Source organism: Eublepharis macularius, chromosome 14 (genome assembly GCF_028583425.1).
Source record: "Eublepharis macularius isolate TG4126 chromosome 14, MPM_Emac_v1.0, whole genome shotgun sequence".
Classification (NCBI taxonomy): Eukaryota; Metazoa; Chordata; class Lepidosauria; order Squamata; family Eublepharidae; genus Eublepharis; species Eublepharis macularius.
Genome location: NC_072803.1, coordinates 56,493,648 through 56,511,542, shown reverse-complemented (window position 1 = coordinate 56,511,542; position 17,895 = coordinate 56,493,648). Strand labels below are relative to the sequence as shown.

At 45.5% G+C, this 17,895-nt stretch overlaps 1 protein-coding gene across 2 annotated transcripts in view; it reads left to right on the top strand.

Annotated features, from left to right (window-relative positions):
* SLC25A25 (solute carrier family 25 member 25) overlaps positions 1 to 17,895 on the top strand; it is a 46,806-nt gene that overhangs the window by 18,975 nt on the left and 9,936 nt on the right. The window contains exon 1 of one of the 2 annotated variants that reach the window (XM_054998104.1): positions 13,095 to 13,290. The exons of the other annotated variant lie outside the window; for it this stretch is intronic. Within the exon in view, the coding sequence (XP_054854079.1) occupies positions 13,132 to 13,290 (159 nt within the window). The 5' untranslated portion in view covers positions 13,095 to 13,131. Of the gene's footprint in view, positions 1 to 13,094; positions 13,291 to 17,895 lie in introns of those variants that run through there. 2 annotated transcript variants of the gene reach the window in all.

The following is a 17,895-nucleotide window of genomic DNA, read 5'->3' as shown; positions in this document are numbered from 1 at the left end:
CTGTTTTGCTGCTACAGACTAACACGGCTAACTCCTCTGGATAAATATAGTACTTAGTGTTAAGCAGTGGCTGTAGGACTGTTTGAATACAGTAATCTGGGATTGATTTCAAGTGATCAGCTGGATGCAAATACAAACTTTTAAATGTTCAGCTGTTTCCTCATGACGTAGAATTTTATTTGGATTGTGTACGTGCGTGATAACAGGGACTTTTTTGAGGGCACTGCCTTGCAGGTGTATTTGGAGAGCAAAGTGTCTTGCAGAGCAGGAGGTAATATCTAAAGCAATATTGATAATGCAAGGTGGAAGATTGCAGATAATTTCTCCATCTGGTTAATGCAGCAATTTTTTTTTGCATGTAGCTGGCCAGTGGAGGGTGCTGTCAAGCATTTGGTGACTTTCTTGTACTTCTAGAGTTGGATAAAAACTGTTGGTTCCTGAGGCACAGTTTGAGATACTTAGGTTTGTGCCCATATACGTTACTCAGAAAGATGCATGCAGGTATGGTTTACCCGTGCAGCAGAAAGAGGCAATAGCGTTCCGAAGTGGAAGAGCAAACAGCACCTTACTACAAGAGGCGAATACCAGTATTGCTTCACTATGCGGAAGAACTCCCTGCAGATGCAAAATTTAGCATGACAAGAAGCAGTTTGGCTTACAACACTTCTCCCTGTGCTGGGGAATTTTCAGTGGGGAAACTTCAGGGCATCCGCCCTTTAACCTGAGGTGGTATAGTCCACTCACTCAACCACCTCAGGATTCTACTACCTCGTTGTGCTGCCTCTGTGGATGTGCCCATCATCCCATTTTGGTGCAGTGAAATTTATAAAAGCTCAATAGTAATCTAGCAATGGATTGTTGGTTGTTGGGGGTTTTCCGGGCTGTATTGCCGTGGTCTTGCCATTGTAGTTCCTGACGTTTCGCCAGCAGCTGTGGCTGGCATCTTCACCTCTGAAGATGCCAGCCACAGCTGCTGGCGAAACGTCAGGAACTACAATGGCAAGACCACGGCAATACAGCCCGGAAAACCCCCAACAACCATCGTTCTCCGGCCGTGAAAGCCTTCGACAATAGCAATGGATTCTTCTTCAGTCTGTGAGCATTGCAGGCTAGCTACTTTGTCTGAAATTGTGGCTCAGATTTCAGGAAGGGGCACAGAAAGTAGACGGTGATAGTAGTTTCTAAACCTGGGCACACCCTTGAAAACATAACTTAAATTTCTCAGTTCTTGCCCTGCTCTTTTCAAGATGATACTCTTGAAAATTGGGTAAATCCATACTTTCTAGTTGAGGCTTCCAATAGACGGAGCCTCGACAACTTATTTTTGCAGCATCTTCTTTCTGGCACTAGGTTAGAAACTTTCTCAACTTTCTTTTGAAGTTGTGATCATTCGGGATTCTCACTGCTTTCTCACTGCTGCAGAAGTTACTCAACTTTAATTTGCCCTTTAAATAGTATCAGTATTCTAGTGAACCTTGTATAGTCCAGGAAATATTTTAGAGGAGGGTACACTTTCATTGTTCGGCCTTCCCAAAGATTAGATCTCCTTACGCTTCCTTGAATGTGTCAATCTCAAGTTAATTTAGCAGGAAGCTGTTGAAATAATGTCCCAGTAGTATGATTAGGGAACATACATGCAGGATGATGTGTGTGTGTGTGTAATGAATACTTCCCACTGGCGTCCTTTCTCCTTTTTCCTAAAATTCTTCCCACCCACTCACCTTCCATCCTTTGTCCGTAACTTTGACATTACAAGCCTGTGGGTAGAACTTGGTGATTTTTTAAAAATTGCCACACGGTACATTACCTGCTTTCTAATTAAAATATGATGAATGCTGCTTGTGTAAGGTTGGATTGGAAAGTACCTGGCATGTGGCTCCTGGTTCCCTGGATTCAGGCAATCTCTAGCTATGCTGGCATTTGGCGTGGAGCTGGATGTCTTCTACTTCAGTACAGGATAAGAATATTTAGTTGGACGTTCAAGAGGAGAACTCACAGAAAAGTCCTGGATGAACATTGCTGGTGGTGGGAGAGGGGTTGCAACAAGGATTCCTCTTTCATCAGTGACAGCTAAACTTTTCTAGGTGAAATTTTTTGCACTGCATTATTCATTTCTCCAATGTGGAGGAGGAGGTTTTTGTATTTAAATGAATAATGTGCCATCAAGTTGAAGCTGGCTCATGGGGACACCATCCATGGTGTGTTCAAGGCAAGAGATGAGCAGGGATGGTTTGCCATTGCCTTCCTCTGCATAGCAACCCCACTCTTCCATGGTGGTCTCACATCCACGTATTAACCGTGGCCAACCCTGCTTAGCTTCCCAGGTCTCACCAGCTCGGGCTAAGCTGGGCTATTCAGGCTCCGATGGGCTTTGTATTTACATGTTCAATATAATTCTGTTTATGACATTTGCAGGAATACCAGGCAATGTGATGAAACCTGAATTGTGCTAAAAGTTGCTTCATCATTTTGGGTGGGAGAGTTAAAATTTGGCCAAAGTAAGGATGAAATGGATTTTGTTCCCAGTGTTGCCTGTTCACGTCTCCCAACATCCATTGTCTGCTCTCTTGTGATGCGATAACTGACTTTTAAGAAGCTCATATTGAGATGCTACATAGGGTAATGCTTTGATGATACAGGAATAAATGTAGGATAGTTAAGCAGAGCAGTAAGAAATGGTTTCATTTTCCTTGTAGTTGGGCAGAGTATCAGGCTGTGACAACTTAGGGAGAGATTACTTGAACCTAGGGCTTTTTTTCTGGGAAAAGAGGTGGTGGAACTCAGTGGTGGAACTCAGGACCACACAATGACGTCATTTTGGGTCAGCTGGAACAAGGGGGGAATTTTTTAAAGTTTAAATCAACCTCGACAAAAACGGTCACATGGCCAGTGGCCCCACCCCCTGATCTCCAGACAGAGGGGAGTTTCGATTGCCCTCTGCGTCGCTGCGTGGAGGGCAATCTAAACTCCCCTCTGTCTGGAGATCAGGGGGTGGGGCCACCAGCCATGTGACCATTTTCAAGAGGTGCCGGAACTCCATTCCACCGCGTTCCCGCTGAAAAAAAGCCCTGCTTGAACCAAACTCTTCTTGTTTGAATTTAAAATGCTGATAGACATATGATATACTGGCACAGCTATTGTGTTCACTCAGTCTCATTTGCTCGTTATCCCCAGCTTCTGTTTCGGCTGTCATAGAAGTTGATGCCGGAGCTGCGTTGCCTTTTTTGCAAAAGTTTCTTTATGGAGTCACCCTTCATTATGTTGTCCTTTGTTAGCTATAGTATTAGAATATTCTTCTCTATAATATTTTCCCCCTTCCCTGTTCTACCTTGTGGTAACCACTCTCTGTGATGACTAATTGTCCTCCTGGGTAAATAATCATCAATAACTTTTGAGGAGGTTTTGAGTACAGTGGCACCTTAGCGACCAACAAGATTTTCAGAGTATAAACTTTTGAGAGTCAAAGCTCCCTTCTTTAATACCAAATCTGAAGAACGGAGCTTTGATTCTTAAAAGCTTATACCTTGAATATCTTGTTGGTCTCTGAGGTGCTGCTGGACTCAAATCTTACTATTCTTCTGCAGACCAACATGGCTACCCACCTGAATCACTTTTCAGGAGTCACAGTGCGAAAAGCAACTGCAAGCCGAGGCCTTTTCATCAGTGTATTAATAGTAAGCTCGGTAGTTCATCAGCAGCTCATCTGCAGCTGCTTCTTGGCAAACTGGAAAAGCATGAGTTATTGTAAACCAGTTTCATTCCTATTTAACCTTCCATTGCGGAGCATAATTAATAGACTACATATTTCTAGAAACTGAATAGCGGATTGTACATGGAGGGGTTGGATCCCACAGACTGATGGCAATACCAGCAACGCTTTCTTCTGGTGGAGGGAGGAAAGAGTCACCTTAGTAAAAGAGATCTGCAGAACCCAATGTGGTGTTGGGCAGCAGTGGTTCATTTCAGTGTACTGTACAATGGAACACTAATCTAATTGTCTGAAATTACGAAAGTTTATTCTGCACTATTATGAATACTGCAGTATTCCCCCCCCCCTTCTTTCTGTGAGATGTTTGTTCAGTGAAGGATCTCCAAGGCAAGCATTAGGTGACGTGGAAGAAATTCTGAGGTTTGCTGGGGTTGAAGAGCTCTATTGTATTTCTTAGTGTGAATGGGCACAACAATTGCTTTCTGGTGTGGCAGTTCGGGGGCAAAGGACCTCTACAACTGAAATGTTTAGAAAAAAAGTTTTGTCATTTATAGTCAGAATTACTTTCTTTTAAAAAAACAGTTGCTGACAGAAGAATTGTTATTATTAGTATTAGCATTAGCATTAGTAGTACTACTACTAGTAGTAGTAGTAAAGAGCCCCGTGGTGCAGAGTGGTAAGCTGCAGTACTGCAGTCCAAGCTCTGTTCATGACCTGAGTTCGATCCCGGCGGAAGCTGGGTGCAGGTAGCTGGCTCAAGGTTGACTCAGCTTTCCATCCTTCCAAGGTCGGTAAAATGAGTACCCAGTTTCCTGGGGGTAAAGTGTAGATGACTGGGGAAGGCAACGGCAAACCACTGCGTAACGAAAAGTCTCCCAAGAAAATGTCGTGATGCAATGTTCCCCCTATGGGTCAGTAATGACTCTGTGCTTGCACAGGGGACTTCCTTTACCGCAGTAGCAGTAGTGTTACTATTCCTATTATTGCTTGTTCTCAGAACCAATTGCTTGGAATTCATAGGCCAACTCTATGTTTGGTGTTCATGCCGTGGCTTTTTGAAGTCTTCTGGTACGTTCATGCACCTAGGGAAAAAGAGTACATTTGGACTAACTGGCTTAGTCTGGTGGCTGTCCAAGGAGCAGAATCCTTGAGTCTTTGCTGAAAAATCCTCACTGAATATATGCGTTGTGGGCACCACATTCCTGTGCAGATTTTTCACCTGCATGCAGTCACACAGCCACTTCAAACAACCATCCCACCAGCACTGAACGCTGGTCAGAAGGAAAGTATCTTGAAATGAAACGGGAGTATAAGTCAGTGGGTCTGAGGCATGTGCTGCTCTGGTATCTGATGTTAAAGAAATAGCAAAGCTGGACAGAACCGGAATAGTTGGGACGCGCAGTTCTGACTAGAATGTTTAAGTAGCCAATCGCTACCCCGAGGCGTAGGCTTTGTTTAATATAGCTGTGATAGTACACAGTGATAATATTTATATGTGCAAAAAAGACAGTGTTAAATCCTGTAAATGTGTTCAGTACCCTTTTGAAGCAGAATTGACCTGGAATGTTTGGCCGGGGAGGTGGGGCAGCAGGAGCATTCCCTTCCCAACAGTAAGACGGAATTATGTATAGATTCTAAGTTCCAAAGGGTTGGGTTTGTCACCTAACCAACGGTTACGTACCAGTATTGCAGGAGCAAGGAGGGTCTCTTCTGGCTTTTTCTAGGTTTTGCTTATGCCAAGTGGAGATGAATTATTTGAGTAAAAATGGCAGTATGTTATCATTGACAGCCACAGTGCACTGCCATTTGAAGTAAAACCTGAAGTCTCCAGGGACTGGGCACATATCCAAGCTTTAGATGTTTGGCTGTATAATCTTAAATGTCTTTCTCCAGATTAATTCTCTTCACTTTGAGTTGGCAAATTACTGCAAGAAAGAGAGCATACTTTCAGGTGATTAGGGTGAGAGGATGTGGATAAAAGTGGGAGAAGCGAGGTAGGGGCTGGGTTAGGGTTTTTAAAAAATGTGCGCAGCACATTTCCTCTGATCTTTAAGAGGATCTGAGTTTTGAGAGAGGGTCCTGTTTTCTGTGAGGACAGACGTCAGAGAGGGGAATAGGTTAAGCCTGGTTAGGTAACAGAAATAAAAGGGCACAGTTTGTGGGATAGTAATTAAAAAGGGCTCTAAGTGGTCAAACAGAAAAAATGGGATGAACTGGTGCCAGTAATGTGACGTTTTAGTTTGGTGAAATCTGAAAGAAGCCTTTTTTCATGTGTTAACTTGGTTGTGTAAAACTCATAGCTTATCACTAGTGTGGAAGTTGGTGTAGAATAAGCAGATCTAGTTAAGGGGTTAAAGCACCCTTCCCATGAGGGAGAGCTATGTTAGGAGCTGCTAAATCAAGATGAGTAGCCATGTTAGTCTGTACCAGTAGAAAAGAGCAGGAGTCCAGTAGCACCTATAAGACTAACAAAATTTGTGGCAGGGGTATGAGCTTTGCTAGATTGGATGGACCACTGGTGTGATCTCACAGGCCTGCTCTTTTGTTCTTATGTCATCTTTTGATACTTAGCACCAGTCATGTGAATTCCCCCTCCCCAATGAAAGGCTGAGTATTCAAAGTCCATGTAACATTTACACTGAAATGGAGTGACTTCAGACTCATGCCAGGGGACAAAATACCAGGCACAGTAATAAATAGTTGGACCAGATTGTAGTGGAGCTGCTGTAAGCCAGCCAAGCTATTGTTCTCAATAGAGGGGTGAGAAAATTAATGCTGCGCGGCATAGTTTGTGCTGGTAAAATTGTGCTTGCTTTGGCAACTCGGACACTTTTATGTGTTCATCTAGTCTGATTGCCTTTCTTTGCCCTTCCTAGCCTCTGTTCCTCCTTACCCTTGCTTTTAGGACTTTGAATTCCAGGCCAGCAGTCCCATGACTGATTGGAAGAGCACTATGACCATATCTGTCTTGCCTCTCCCAGCACACGCACTTGTGATAGCATTGAAGCCTGCAGCGTGCTTCAAGTATTAGTAGGGATGTTGAGGCACTCTTCAAATATATTTAACTAGCAACAAAGCCCGTTATCGGGAAAAATACAACAGGCTCTAGAAAGGGGAGGGCGGGCAGGTGGACATTCCCTCCTCCTCCATCACTAATAACAGCTGGAAGAAGGGAGGGGCATGGCCACTTGCTCTGCGCCTGATCCCAGTCGAGTGAAGGGGGGCAGGCATTGCTACCTGCTCCATGCCTGCTCCTGGCCGGGTGAAGGGGCAGGTATTGCTGCCACCTCTGCACCTGATCCCAGTGGAGTGAAGGGGCGGGCGTTGCCACCTGATCCGAGCCAGGTGAAGGGGCAGGCATTGCCGCCTGTTCCACACTTGATCTTGGCCAAGTGAAGGGGGGTGGGCACTACCATCTGCCCCACTCCTAATCCCAGCTGGGTGAAGGGGTGAGCATTGCTGCCTGCTCCATGCCTGATCCCGGCCAGATGAAGTGGGGGTGTGCATTGCCTCCTGCTCTTCAACTGATTCCAGCCAGGTGAAGTGGTGGGGGCACTGCTGCCTGCTCCATGCTTGATTCTGGCAGGTTGAATGGGGGAGGGTGGGCATTGCCTCCAGCTCCATGCCTGATCCCAGCTGGGTGAAGACGGGGGGGGGGGGGTAGGAATTGCCACCTGCTTCGCTCCTGATCCCTGCCGGGTGAAGTGGGAGATGAGCATTGCCACCTGCTCCGCTCCTGATCCCAGCTGGGTGAAGGCAGTGGGCAGGCATTGCTGCCTGCTCCGCACCTGCTCCTGACCTGGGCTTCTCGCCGTGGTGTGCTCTCTGGAGGTCTGGCTGCCTCATCTGGGCTTCCCTCCACAGCAGTGCCTGCTGGATGCGCACCAGGTAGAAAGTGAGTTGTCTTGAATATGATTAGCCTTTTTATATAGTAGGATGCTTATTTACTTTGAGAGATACATTTTAAAAGCACGGGTGATTGAAAAACTTATTCCTCTTTTCTGTTTGTAATTAAACCATGTTCTCCCTCTGAGGCGGAGGACATCTTGATGGGTGATTCCCACCCTCTAGTCAGGGAGGCAGGAACAAGTTTTCTACGTCCTGTCTTCCTAGTGGGAGTCTCCCTTTCTTTCAGTTTCATTCCTGCCTCAACGGGGAGAGCAGCTTCTTCCGTGCGCTGCCTTGCCTTTCAGCTGTTTTTCTTCCTTTCCTTCGCTTTTACTTTCCAGAACCTGCTTCTTGCCTTGTTTACTCCTTTCTACTCTACCTCTTTGCTATCCTCCTTCTCCATGCACACCTGCTAGAAGGCTTGCAGGGGAAGCTTTCTCCTTCCTTCCTTCGGCGGTGGCAGCCATTTCATGGCAAGACAGAATCATGGACCAGCAGAACATGCTCTTCCATCACAATAGGATTCCTCTCCGAAGGAGAGTTGGAAGCCCCCCTCACCGCTGCTTCCTGGCAACAACCCCAGACACCTAAGATCTAGAGCAGCGATGGCGAACCTATGGCACGCGTGCCACAGCTGGCACACAGAGCCCTCTCTGCGGGCACGCAAGCCAAGTCGCCGATCGCTAGGTCCAGGGCTCATTTGGAGGGGGAACGCCTGGAACAGCGTTCCAGTAGCTCTGAGCGGAGATCACATGGGTTTTGGCCCTGCCCATGTGATTCCTTTTCCTCAAGGCTGCCTCCCTGCTGCCCGTCTCTTTAGCAGCAGGAAGCAGAGGCAGCAGCTGGGCTACTGGGGCTGGCTTTCTAAAGAAGAGTAAGCTGCTTTGATTTAACTTGCTTTACTTTCAGTCGTGGCTCTTGAGTGAGAGAGAGAGAGAGAGAGAGAGTGCTTGCAAGCAGGGCTGCTGGTCTAAAGAAGGGCAAACTGCTTTGATTTAACTTGCTTTACTTTCAGTCGCAGCTCTTGAGTGAGAGAGAGAGAGAGAGAGAGAGAGAGAGAGAGAGAGAGAGTGCTTGCAAGCAGGGCTGCTGGTCTAAAGAAGGGCAAACTGCTTTGATTTAACTTGCTTTACTTTCATTCGTGGCTCCTGAGTGAGTGAGTGAGAGAGAGAGAGAGAGAGAGAGAGATTAATTAGTTGAGACAACTGTATGAGTTGTTTTTTCTTAACTAAAACCTCAGTATTCAGGTTTAATTGCAGTGCTGGCACTTTGAAATAAATAAGTTGGTTTTGTGTTGCAGTTTGGGCACTCGGGCTCAAAAAGGTTCGCCATCACAGATCTAGAGGGAGATACTTAAAGTTTAATTTGTTCAAATTTGCCACTGTGAAGTTGTTGCACTGTGTAATGTGTGTGCTCCATCTCTTGTTTTATGGTGCCCTTATGGGGCGGCAAAGTTTACCAAATATACCACCAGTTCCAGTGAGTGCTACCTCTCGGGCCTTGTTCAGGTTTATCTCTGTGCAGTCCCATAAGTGTGCAGTTATGGAAACTTAACACAAGGCATTCTTCTAATGTTTTTACTTGCCTCTTCTCATATTGAACCTCTCTGCTCAGTCTTCTCTTTGATAAGGTAGTATTGCTACCTTATCACAATACAAGGTATTGTTGCCAGGACAATACGAGGTAGTATTGCTTTCAACCCTCATTAAGGGTCTGTCAATGTGACTCATATACACCAAAGCCTGCCTCCTGGAAGTCTTGCTTTAGACTTCTTCTATGACTCTCCCTCCACTCTCTCCCTCCCCCCACCAAAAAAAATCCCTTGAGATTTTCTGAGGAACTGTACATACTCTCAAATCAGTTGTAGCCTTAAGGGCTAGAAACTTGTTAATTTAAAAACAAACATAAGGGAACTGGGTGTGTAGACTGTCCAATAACAGTTTGTGTTTGTGCATTGCAGAGTATATACAGAAACAACGACCCTCCCTGAAGTTAGATCAGCAAATCACGTTCTTGTTACTCTTGTTCTGGCTCGGACACAGGAGAGGAGAAGTCCATATTATATACCAGCTACCTTAGTGTCAAAGAAAGGTACATGGGGAAGTTTCTGGATTCCTGGGTTGAGCTTCACAGTGGTTCAAGAGAAGCATGCCAAGGAGAAAGACCTAAGAAAGGAGGCATGGGCCTCAAAGGCCACGGGACTCTGAAGGATGGAGCTGGAGAGAATTGACATGCCGGGAAAAGAAAGCCAAATGTAGGAGAGCTGCCCACTGTGTGGTTGAGCAGCTGTGTACCGATGAGAAATTTGTATCTGCAGGCATCTAGTCATTGAGGACCTTAGGGGGTTTTCTGCGTGTTTTTTTCTCGTTGTTTGTGGCCCCATACTGCCCTGACCTGGATAGCCCAGGTGAGCCAGATCTCATCAGATCTCAGAAGCTAAGCAGGGTCGGCCTTGGTTAGGAATTGAATAGGAGACCTCCAATGAAGACCAGGGTTGCAGAGGCAATGGCGAACCACCTCTGTTAGTCTCTTGCCATGAAAACCTCGCCAGGTGTTGCCATAAGTCAGCTATTACTTGAGGGCACCACATACACACACACTTTGATTTAATCCCTGATTTCTGCACACATTTTTTTTTGCCTTTAGTTTTTGCTTTGGGGTTTCCTCTAATTTTTAAGAGTTTTTTGGGGGACCACTTTTACCCTAATCTTTTTCTGGAAGTTGATTTTGAGCTGAGTTTTTTCCTCAAGTATAATGTTTTGATTTTGTTTGTCCCACCCACTCACCTCCAGCCCAGTTTTTGATGACTGGATGTTCATCATCATCATCATCATCAAACCACTCCCTCTATCTTCCTTTCCCCCCTTCTGGTTTTGTTTTCTATCTTTAAAAAAAAAATCAACATTTTCACAGTGTTATGTTGACCTACTACTGCAACAATACATGCAGGAGCTTCTCTGAATCCCCAGATTCCACTAATAAAAGTCACTCTCTAACCCTTTCCATTGTGGAGATGTGCCTTTTCCCTTTTTTCCCCCCTTTTTAAAAAAAATTGTGAAAGCTCTAGATGGTAGTAGCCTGGAACCAGAAAAAGCAGCGTGGTTTGAAAAGTATATAGCTGCTGCTGTTGCTAGCTCTGTCCCTGCTGGTGCCAGCCTCCACCTCGAAGCTCTGGGTCAGCCTGTGTGGGGCACCCTGGTTTGGACCGTGGTGGTGAGGCACTTAAGTATGGGTGGCAGAGTGGCTTTCCTCTTAGGCTTCCCATGTGTTCAGTTTTCAGTTTTTATCAAAAAAGCGCAGTCCTTATTTCAATATAAGGTTATATGCATGCGCAAAAAATAAAAAGGGTATATGTGCTGTAACATCACCACCTATGCCACCTATGACCACCGCATCCTCGCTTGAAAATCCTAAGTGTTTAAAGCACGTATAGGACAAAATAAACCAATTCTACAATTGTAAAAATGCAAAAGGAGGCCAGACATTTGGAAGAACCGTACCCAAACCAATTCTAGTGCTTAGGGATTGACTGCTAAGAGAATCAGGAAGAAGGCGAGTGTGCGGGAAAGCCCTGGTTCTTAGGTCTCACACCTGTGTTTGGATGTACAACTTAAGACTACAATGGGAGCTCACATAAGAGAAAATTCCTGTATACAAAAAAGTTCCCTCAATGCTGAAAGCCTCAAACCTGGGTGCTAGTTTAGCAATCTCTGCAATGCATCATCCAAAGCCCAACATGTAGCTTGAAGTGGGATAACGCAGCTGCATGCTCCTCATCTTGGAGAGAGTTAGGCCAACAGTTTAATTCCATGTGGGATTGAGGTAACAAGAGCTTTTGAGTACAGTATTGGAAGGCGCAATGAAACTGGCTGATATTCTCATTGCTTTTTCTTTTTTGTCCAAATAGTCTTTCTGACAGTATTTCTGGTGTACCACTGGAAATCAGTTGAGGACAATTGAAATAATAAGTAGGGCCCTGCAGAAACAAAAAACATGTAGAAGCTGAAAGTTGCCTCCTGATGATTCTGTAAGCAGCCATTTCCATCTGACTGGCCAAAGAGTGTTTGGGAGGAACACTGCAAGCTCCAGGGCAGCCTGCCTGCTCGCCTTTTTACTTAAGGAAAAGAAGGCAGCGACTGTTCCGGGGAGCACGTAGGTTCCGTTCCGGAGGCTCATCTCTTGCACTTGTTACCTGCGGTGCGTGCTGGACCCCAGAATTGTGAGCCAGGCCCAGGTCTGTTTGTGAGTCTAAAACAACTAGCTACCAGCTAGTTCCTGTCTCTCTGTGCTTGCTATGGAAATATCCACTGTATTGAAGTTAATGGACGCCAATGAAGAATCACCATGTTCACGTGAACGGGGCCAGAGTCTGCCATTCTGGAGTTGCTGTGATGAATAAGCATGAGTGAAATGCTCATTTGTTAATGGCATTCCAGTTTCTCCACAACATTTGCAGCAGTGGGTAGTATAGAATTGCCTGTCTCAGCAGTTGGGTATTAAATTATACATTTTTTGTGTGTGTGCATGGGGCTGGCTGAGGTATACTTCAATGCAAAGTGCTTGCACAACTGCTCAGTTGAGCCTGGCCATTCTTATCACCTCTTATATTTGAAAAGGACACAGACTTCCTTAATAAATGGCTATAGGTGAAATAGATACACGTCCATCTGAATAGATCTTTTGAACCTTGCTTTAGCACTGAGGCACAGGCACTGAAGCTATGGTACATGGATAATTGAGTTGATATAAGCCCTGTTTTGTCTTCATTCAGGCTCTGTTCAGTTGGGAGTAGGGTTGCCAGCTCCAAGTTGGGAAATTCCTGGAGATCTGGGGGGTGAAACCTGGAGAAAGTGGGGTTTGGGGAGGGAAAAGACCTTGGCATGGCATAATTCCATAGAGTCCACCCCCCAAAGTAGCCATTTTCTCCAGGTGAATTGATCTCTATGGCCTGGAGACCAGTTGTAATTCCAGGAGATCTCCAGCTACTACCTGGAGGCTGGCAGCCCTAGTTGGGAGGTTAAATGGCTCTCGGCTCTCTTCCCCACCCCCATTTATTTAGTGGAAAGAACTTACAAGATATTCAGAGGGCAGCTTGATCTTCTATGTACCTTTCAAATAGGACTTACCCCCCTTGCTCACCCAGTCCCTGGTGAATCCACCATGGATCTGTCCTCTCCTTATTTACAAAACTTCTCACACCACGTTGAATGAGATGCTGCGTATGTGGCAGAGCTCTGAAATCTTGGAGAGCCTGTGGAGGGTTAATCCTGCCCGACAGCAAAGGTGACGTTAGGCTTTTACGAAAGCCCAGAGTTGAGCAATCTACGCCTCCCCACGCACAGGCTCTTGTCAAGAATCCAGGGCTTCATTGGCTGTCTAGGCAGGGCTTGAACTAAAGGCTTCCCTTTTTAGCAAAAGGGCAGGGCTCCGGCAGCCAATGAAAGTGGAGCAGAGACAGCTCATAGACATGTGTCATGAGACTTCCCGGCATTTCCTCCCAGGCTGCTGAAGGAAGCCGAGCGGCTTAGGGCAAAATGCTTTGCCTGTGCCTTTACGTGCCGGCATTTGGTGAGTCCCAGGCAGAATTCGAGTACTTTGAATCGAAGGGGCTCCCTGCTGAACTCAAGACCATCTTCAGACTGAGCCTCTTTATTCCTTCCCAGGAATTCTCTACCTATCGCCAATGGAAGCAGGTACGGATGGGGATTATGGTGGCCCAAGCAATATTTGCTGGATTCTTCCAATCTGTTCTTTCACTCTTTAATCTCACCTTCTTCCAAAGAGTTTAGGATGGCATCTGCTGTCTCCCTCTCCTTTAGCCCTGTGTGGTAGATTAGACTGTGTATTTGGCTCACTATCACCTGGTGAATTTCATAACTGGGAAAGGATTTAAACTTAAGCCTCCTTGTTAAAGCCCACATCGTTTGCTGTAGAGCTCTGACTCACTGTTCTGGCATGGTCTCTCCACTCTCCAGTCTTGGTAGCTTCTATAGCTGCTGTTAATTTCTATATTAGTTTTTAGGTACAGTCTCAGCTTCCTTTTGTACTTCTCCAAATGCTTAGATTTTGTGAAGTAGCTTATGTTGAAAAGTACTGGTATGCCCACGCACAGAGTTTCCTGGATGGGTTCTTTCCACTGCTTCACACTAACCCCCCCTCCAAAGTTTTCTTATTTCCAATCATGGTGGTTCCGTGTCCCTTTGCCTTCTGTGGTTCTATCTATAGTCAGAGGGTTTAGGCGATTCCTCCCTTCCGTCTCAGTTTCATGCAGATAAGGGTGAGTAGTTTAGGCAGAATGTAGCAAAGTCCTTCTCTAATACTTTGAGGGAATACTGGGGGAAGTTAAAAGATTAAGAATGTTGTGAGTAGCCTTGTTCATGGGAGGGAAAAGGAGAGATACAAATCGACTTTTACAGTTTCCCTTTCGGTGAGCCTGGGCCACAACGGGAATGTTAGTGGGAGCCAGCATTTGGCAGGGACCCGTCTTTGAGGGGCCAAGGCTGTTGCTTTAAGGAATTACAGGCATCTGTTAGAGCACTGCAGAGACATGGCGGCCTGTTAAAAGTCTAGAGGTGTATTGTAAAGTTCTGAAAACTATAGGTTTTCCTGCACAGCTTCAGATCAATGCAGCCCATCTGCCACATACAGCAGCCAGTTTCCGTTTTTGGCTTCTCGCCTGGGACTGCACGAACAGAATTGTCAAAAGCCTCCTGGCAGGCACGGTTGGGGCATGATTAGTGAGCTGCATGGAGCTTGGTAGGTCAGATTTTAGAGGCGTGGGCTAAACCGTGACCTACATGAGTAACGGCGTATGTGTTGCAGCCTTAAAGCATCTTCAGTTGCAACCATCAGCAGCTCTCACTGCCGCAGGCTTTCTGTGCAACCACAAAAGCTGCCCTTCTGATCCTTTGGAAGCTTTATGGGAAGCATGCAGGTGCACATACACAGTGAAATCTTGGGGGCTGTTAATGGTCTACAGTGAATCTTCTATGCAACAGCAGCTATTCCTTTCAGCCAACCGATTTGCTCTTTAAATGGTACCTGATTTTCATGAGACGGTTGGAGTTTGTGCTAATTAGCATTACTGCAATTTTGTTCAATTTCTACAGCATGGCAACCAGTGCCTCCTACACAGGGGTGGGTGACTAGTCAGTAGATCTTGGGCCCCAGGTGTGCCTGCGGGAATTCTCACAAAGAGTACTGGGGTTACGGGTTGTGGTTTGATCCCTCTCATCATTTCTGATGCAGTGGCCCTCAAAGCAGTGGATCTTTTGACACAGATCAGTTGTTTCACAACTTTTAAGAGATCCTGAGTACACACTCTTGCTTCATAAACTTAAATGTCAGTTTATTCTGCTTAACAGCCCATAGGGCACACACTCTCACAAAGTTTAAGAATTAAAAATAACAGTTAAAGAAAAATCAAAAAGAGTCCAGTAGCACCTTTAAGACTAACCAACTTTATTGTAGCATAAGCTTTCGAGAACCACAGTTTTCTTTGTCAGATGCATTAGTTGGTTAGTCTTAAAGGTGCTACTGGACTCTTTTGATTTTGCTACTACAGACTAACACGGCTAACTCCTCTGGAGTTAAAGAAAAGGTTGCCACGTCTACAATGCAGCTTTTACAAAGGCTACTCAGTAATAGTCTTAATTTTGAGGAGTCGGGAATGTTTGAATGCCTCAGTAGCCGTTTCTTAAGGAATCTCTCTCTGGCTGGTTCGTGCTTTGGACAGTGAAAGAAGGTGTGGGATAGCGAGTCAAGTTCAGCCAAAGGGCAGTCTCAGAAGCGTTGCTCCGACAGTCCTGAGGAAGCGGCCCTTCTTCTGGGCTGTCGGCAATGCCGTGCAGTGTGCAACCATTTATGACCACCTCAGTTTTGCGACTACCAGCATGCTGAGGTAATGAGGCTGTTCGAACTGGGAAGGGTATTTAAATCCCACGTAGAGCGGGGAGCATTTTCGTGCCACGTCCTTTTGAAGGGAATCCCAGTCCTGCTTAAAACAAATCCAAACCATAAACAATATGAGGCTGAAATTGGCCTGTTGCCGTTTTACACTAACAAAGTGGCATGCAAACCAGTCTACTTAACAGAGACTCTTCAGGTTGTCATTAAATGGATTACTCATTTGTTTTTAGGGGGGGGGATCACTGCTTCACTTGTAGAGATTTACAGTGCGATCCTAATATGCTTACCGAGATATGAGTCCCACGAGCTCAGTGGGGTTTACTCCGTAGTAATTAGTCTTAGGGTTGCGGCTGAAATGTCAGGACCAGAGAATAGTCCACATGTGTTCATCTGATTCTTCCCTTTTGCTGTAATTCTGTGTTTCGGAGACTGCTCTTTAGACTAGTAGTTCGTCGCGAGTTCCACTCTGACTGAGGACCCTAGTAAAGTCTGCATTTACGGAACTGTTCATTAGATGCTGGTATGAGGGGAGACTTATGGGTACCTAATGAGATACTGGGAGGCTGTAAACTAGACAGTCAAAGCAGTCTGGGAGCCAAGCTGCAAGTGACGAAAGACACTTGCCTGGCAAGTGAACAAACTCACATGTATTCCTCCCTGTTCACTTGCCCTCCACTTGCGCTCCACTTGATCAAGTGGAGTGCCAAGTGAACGGCAAGTGAACAGGGAGGAATACACGCGAGTTTGTTCAATTGCCAGGCAAGTGTCATTCGTCACTTGTAGCTTGGCTCTGAGTTTTTCAAGCCGAATTCTGTGTCTTGCTTGGCATAAAAATCAGTATTGGACTTCGACTGCCTCCCTCTCTTGGTCAGGGTTGACAAATGTGCAGGCTCTAGTCCGTGATGCAAGGCCAGTGAGGTAACCTTAGAAGCTGCTTGCATCACAACTAGGAGAGCTCAGCAGCATAACTTGACAGCACATTTCGCCCTCTTCTGCCCTCCATGCCACCACAGTGTGCCGTTTGGGGGAGACAGAGGCACTTTCTGGCTTTTTCAGGGCCATTTTTTCAAGCATTGCAAAACCTGCAGCTCTCCCAAGGGGATATTTGAGAGAGCGAAATCCTGAATCAGCTGGTTAACAGTTATCTGCTGACATGCCAGAGGTTTCTTTCTATCTTTAGCACATGAATGGCGGCCTCTCCCGTCTGTTGCATTTTACAACGGTCATATGACTGTCTCTAGATTACAGGCACCTTGGACACATATGAAAAGGTCACTGCAGATGGTGACTGGGCACCTGTGTTAAAGGTTACATCAGGAGAGGTATTAAATTACACGAGGGTCTAAGTTTAGCATTAGGCGGAAGGCAGGGGGGAGGTGATCTCCCATATGTATCAGTAGAGGCATGATCGTTCATAGATTTCCATTCAGTGTGACTCTATGTTACATGACCTTGAAACAGAAAATATTGCCCGTGAAAAATTATGCTCACACATTGCCCTCTCTGTGTTTCATTTTTTATATGGTCTTGTAAGAGAAATTAGATTTTGGCAGGACCTGTAACTTCACAGGCAGCCACCCCACTTGGTATATTCTCACTTGGCAACTCCAGTCTTTAAAGGAGACCTCTGTGACTCATAGTCTTGTGATATGTGGAGATTGGCAGACAGGCAAGTGGAGCCTGGTTAAGGAGTAACCTGGACCTTGCTGGGTGCTGAACAAATACCTTGAGTGATATGCAAAAACTGTAGCTGTCTGTTGGCCAAGGTTTGAGGAATCATTTTCTTCTGAAGGGAGCTAAGTGGAATGTTAACAGGTGAAGTTTTCCGATTTACTGACGGTTGCTCCAAAATTGTAATTTCCCCCAACATCTTGCACAAGTTCATAACTGCAGGGTAACCAAACCAGTTCACGCTTGTTCTAGAGCTGCCATTATATTTGAAAATAACTCTTAATGTTAGTTTTCAAGCTAGAATTTTTCTGGCTGCGGTTAGTTTCCTCCAGAAATTGCTGGTCTAAAAACAGGCATGAGTGTATGAAGCAACTTAATTGATTTTGAATCTTTCCCCCCATTTTGACTCTCTTCTAGCAAGAATTGTGTATGTTTGGTGTGTGTGTTGTGTCTCCTTTGCAACCGCTCTCTGAGGGGCTTTGATTGTTTGTTTGTTTGTTTGATTGATTGATTGATTGATTGATTGATTGACTGATTTGATTTCTAGCCCGCCCTCTCCACGAACTGGCTCAGGGCAGGTTACAGTAAAATGCTCAATGAGCATTAAAACATACAGATACATTTAAAAACCAAAAAACACCACAAATACATACAAAACAGCATTTCGGATGGTGAGCCCCCTCCAATTTCCCCAATCATGGGATAAAACAAAGCAGAAC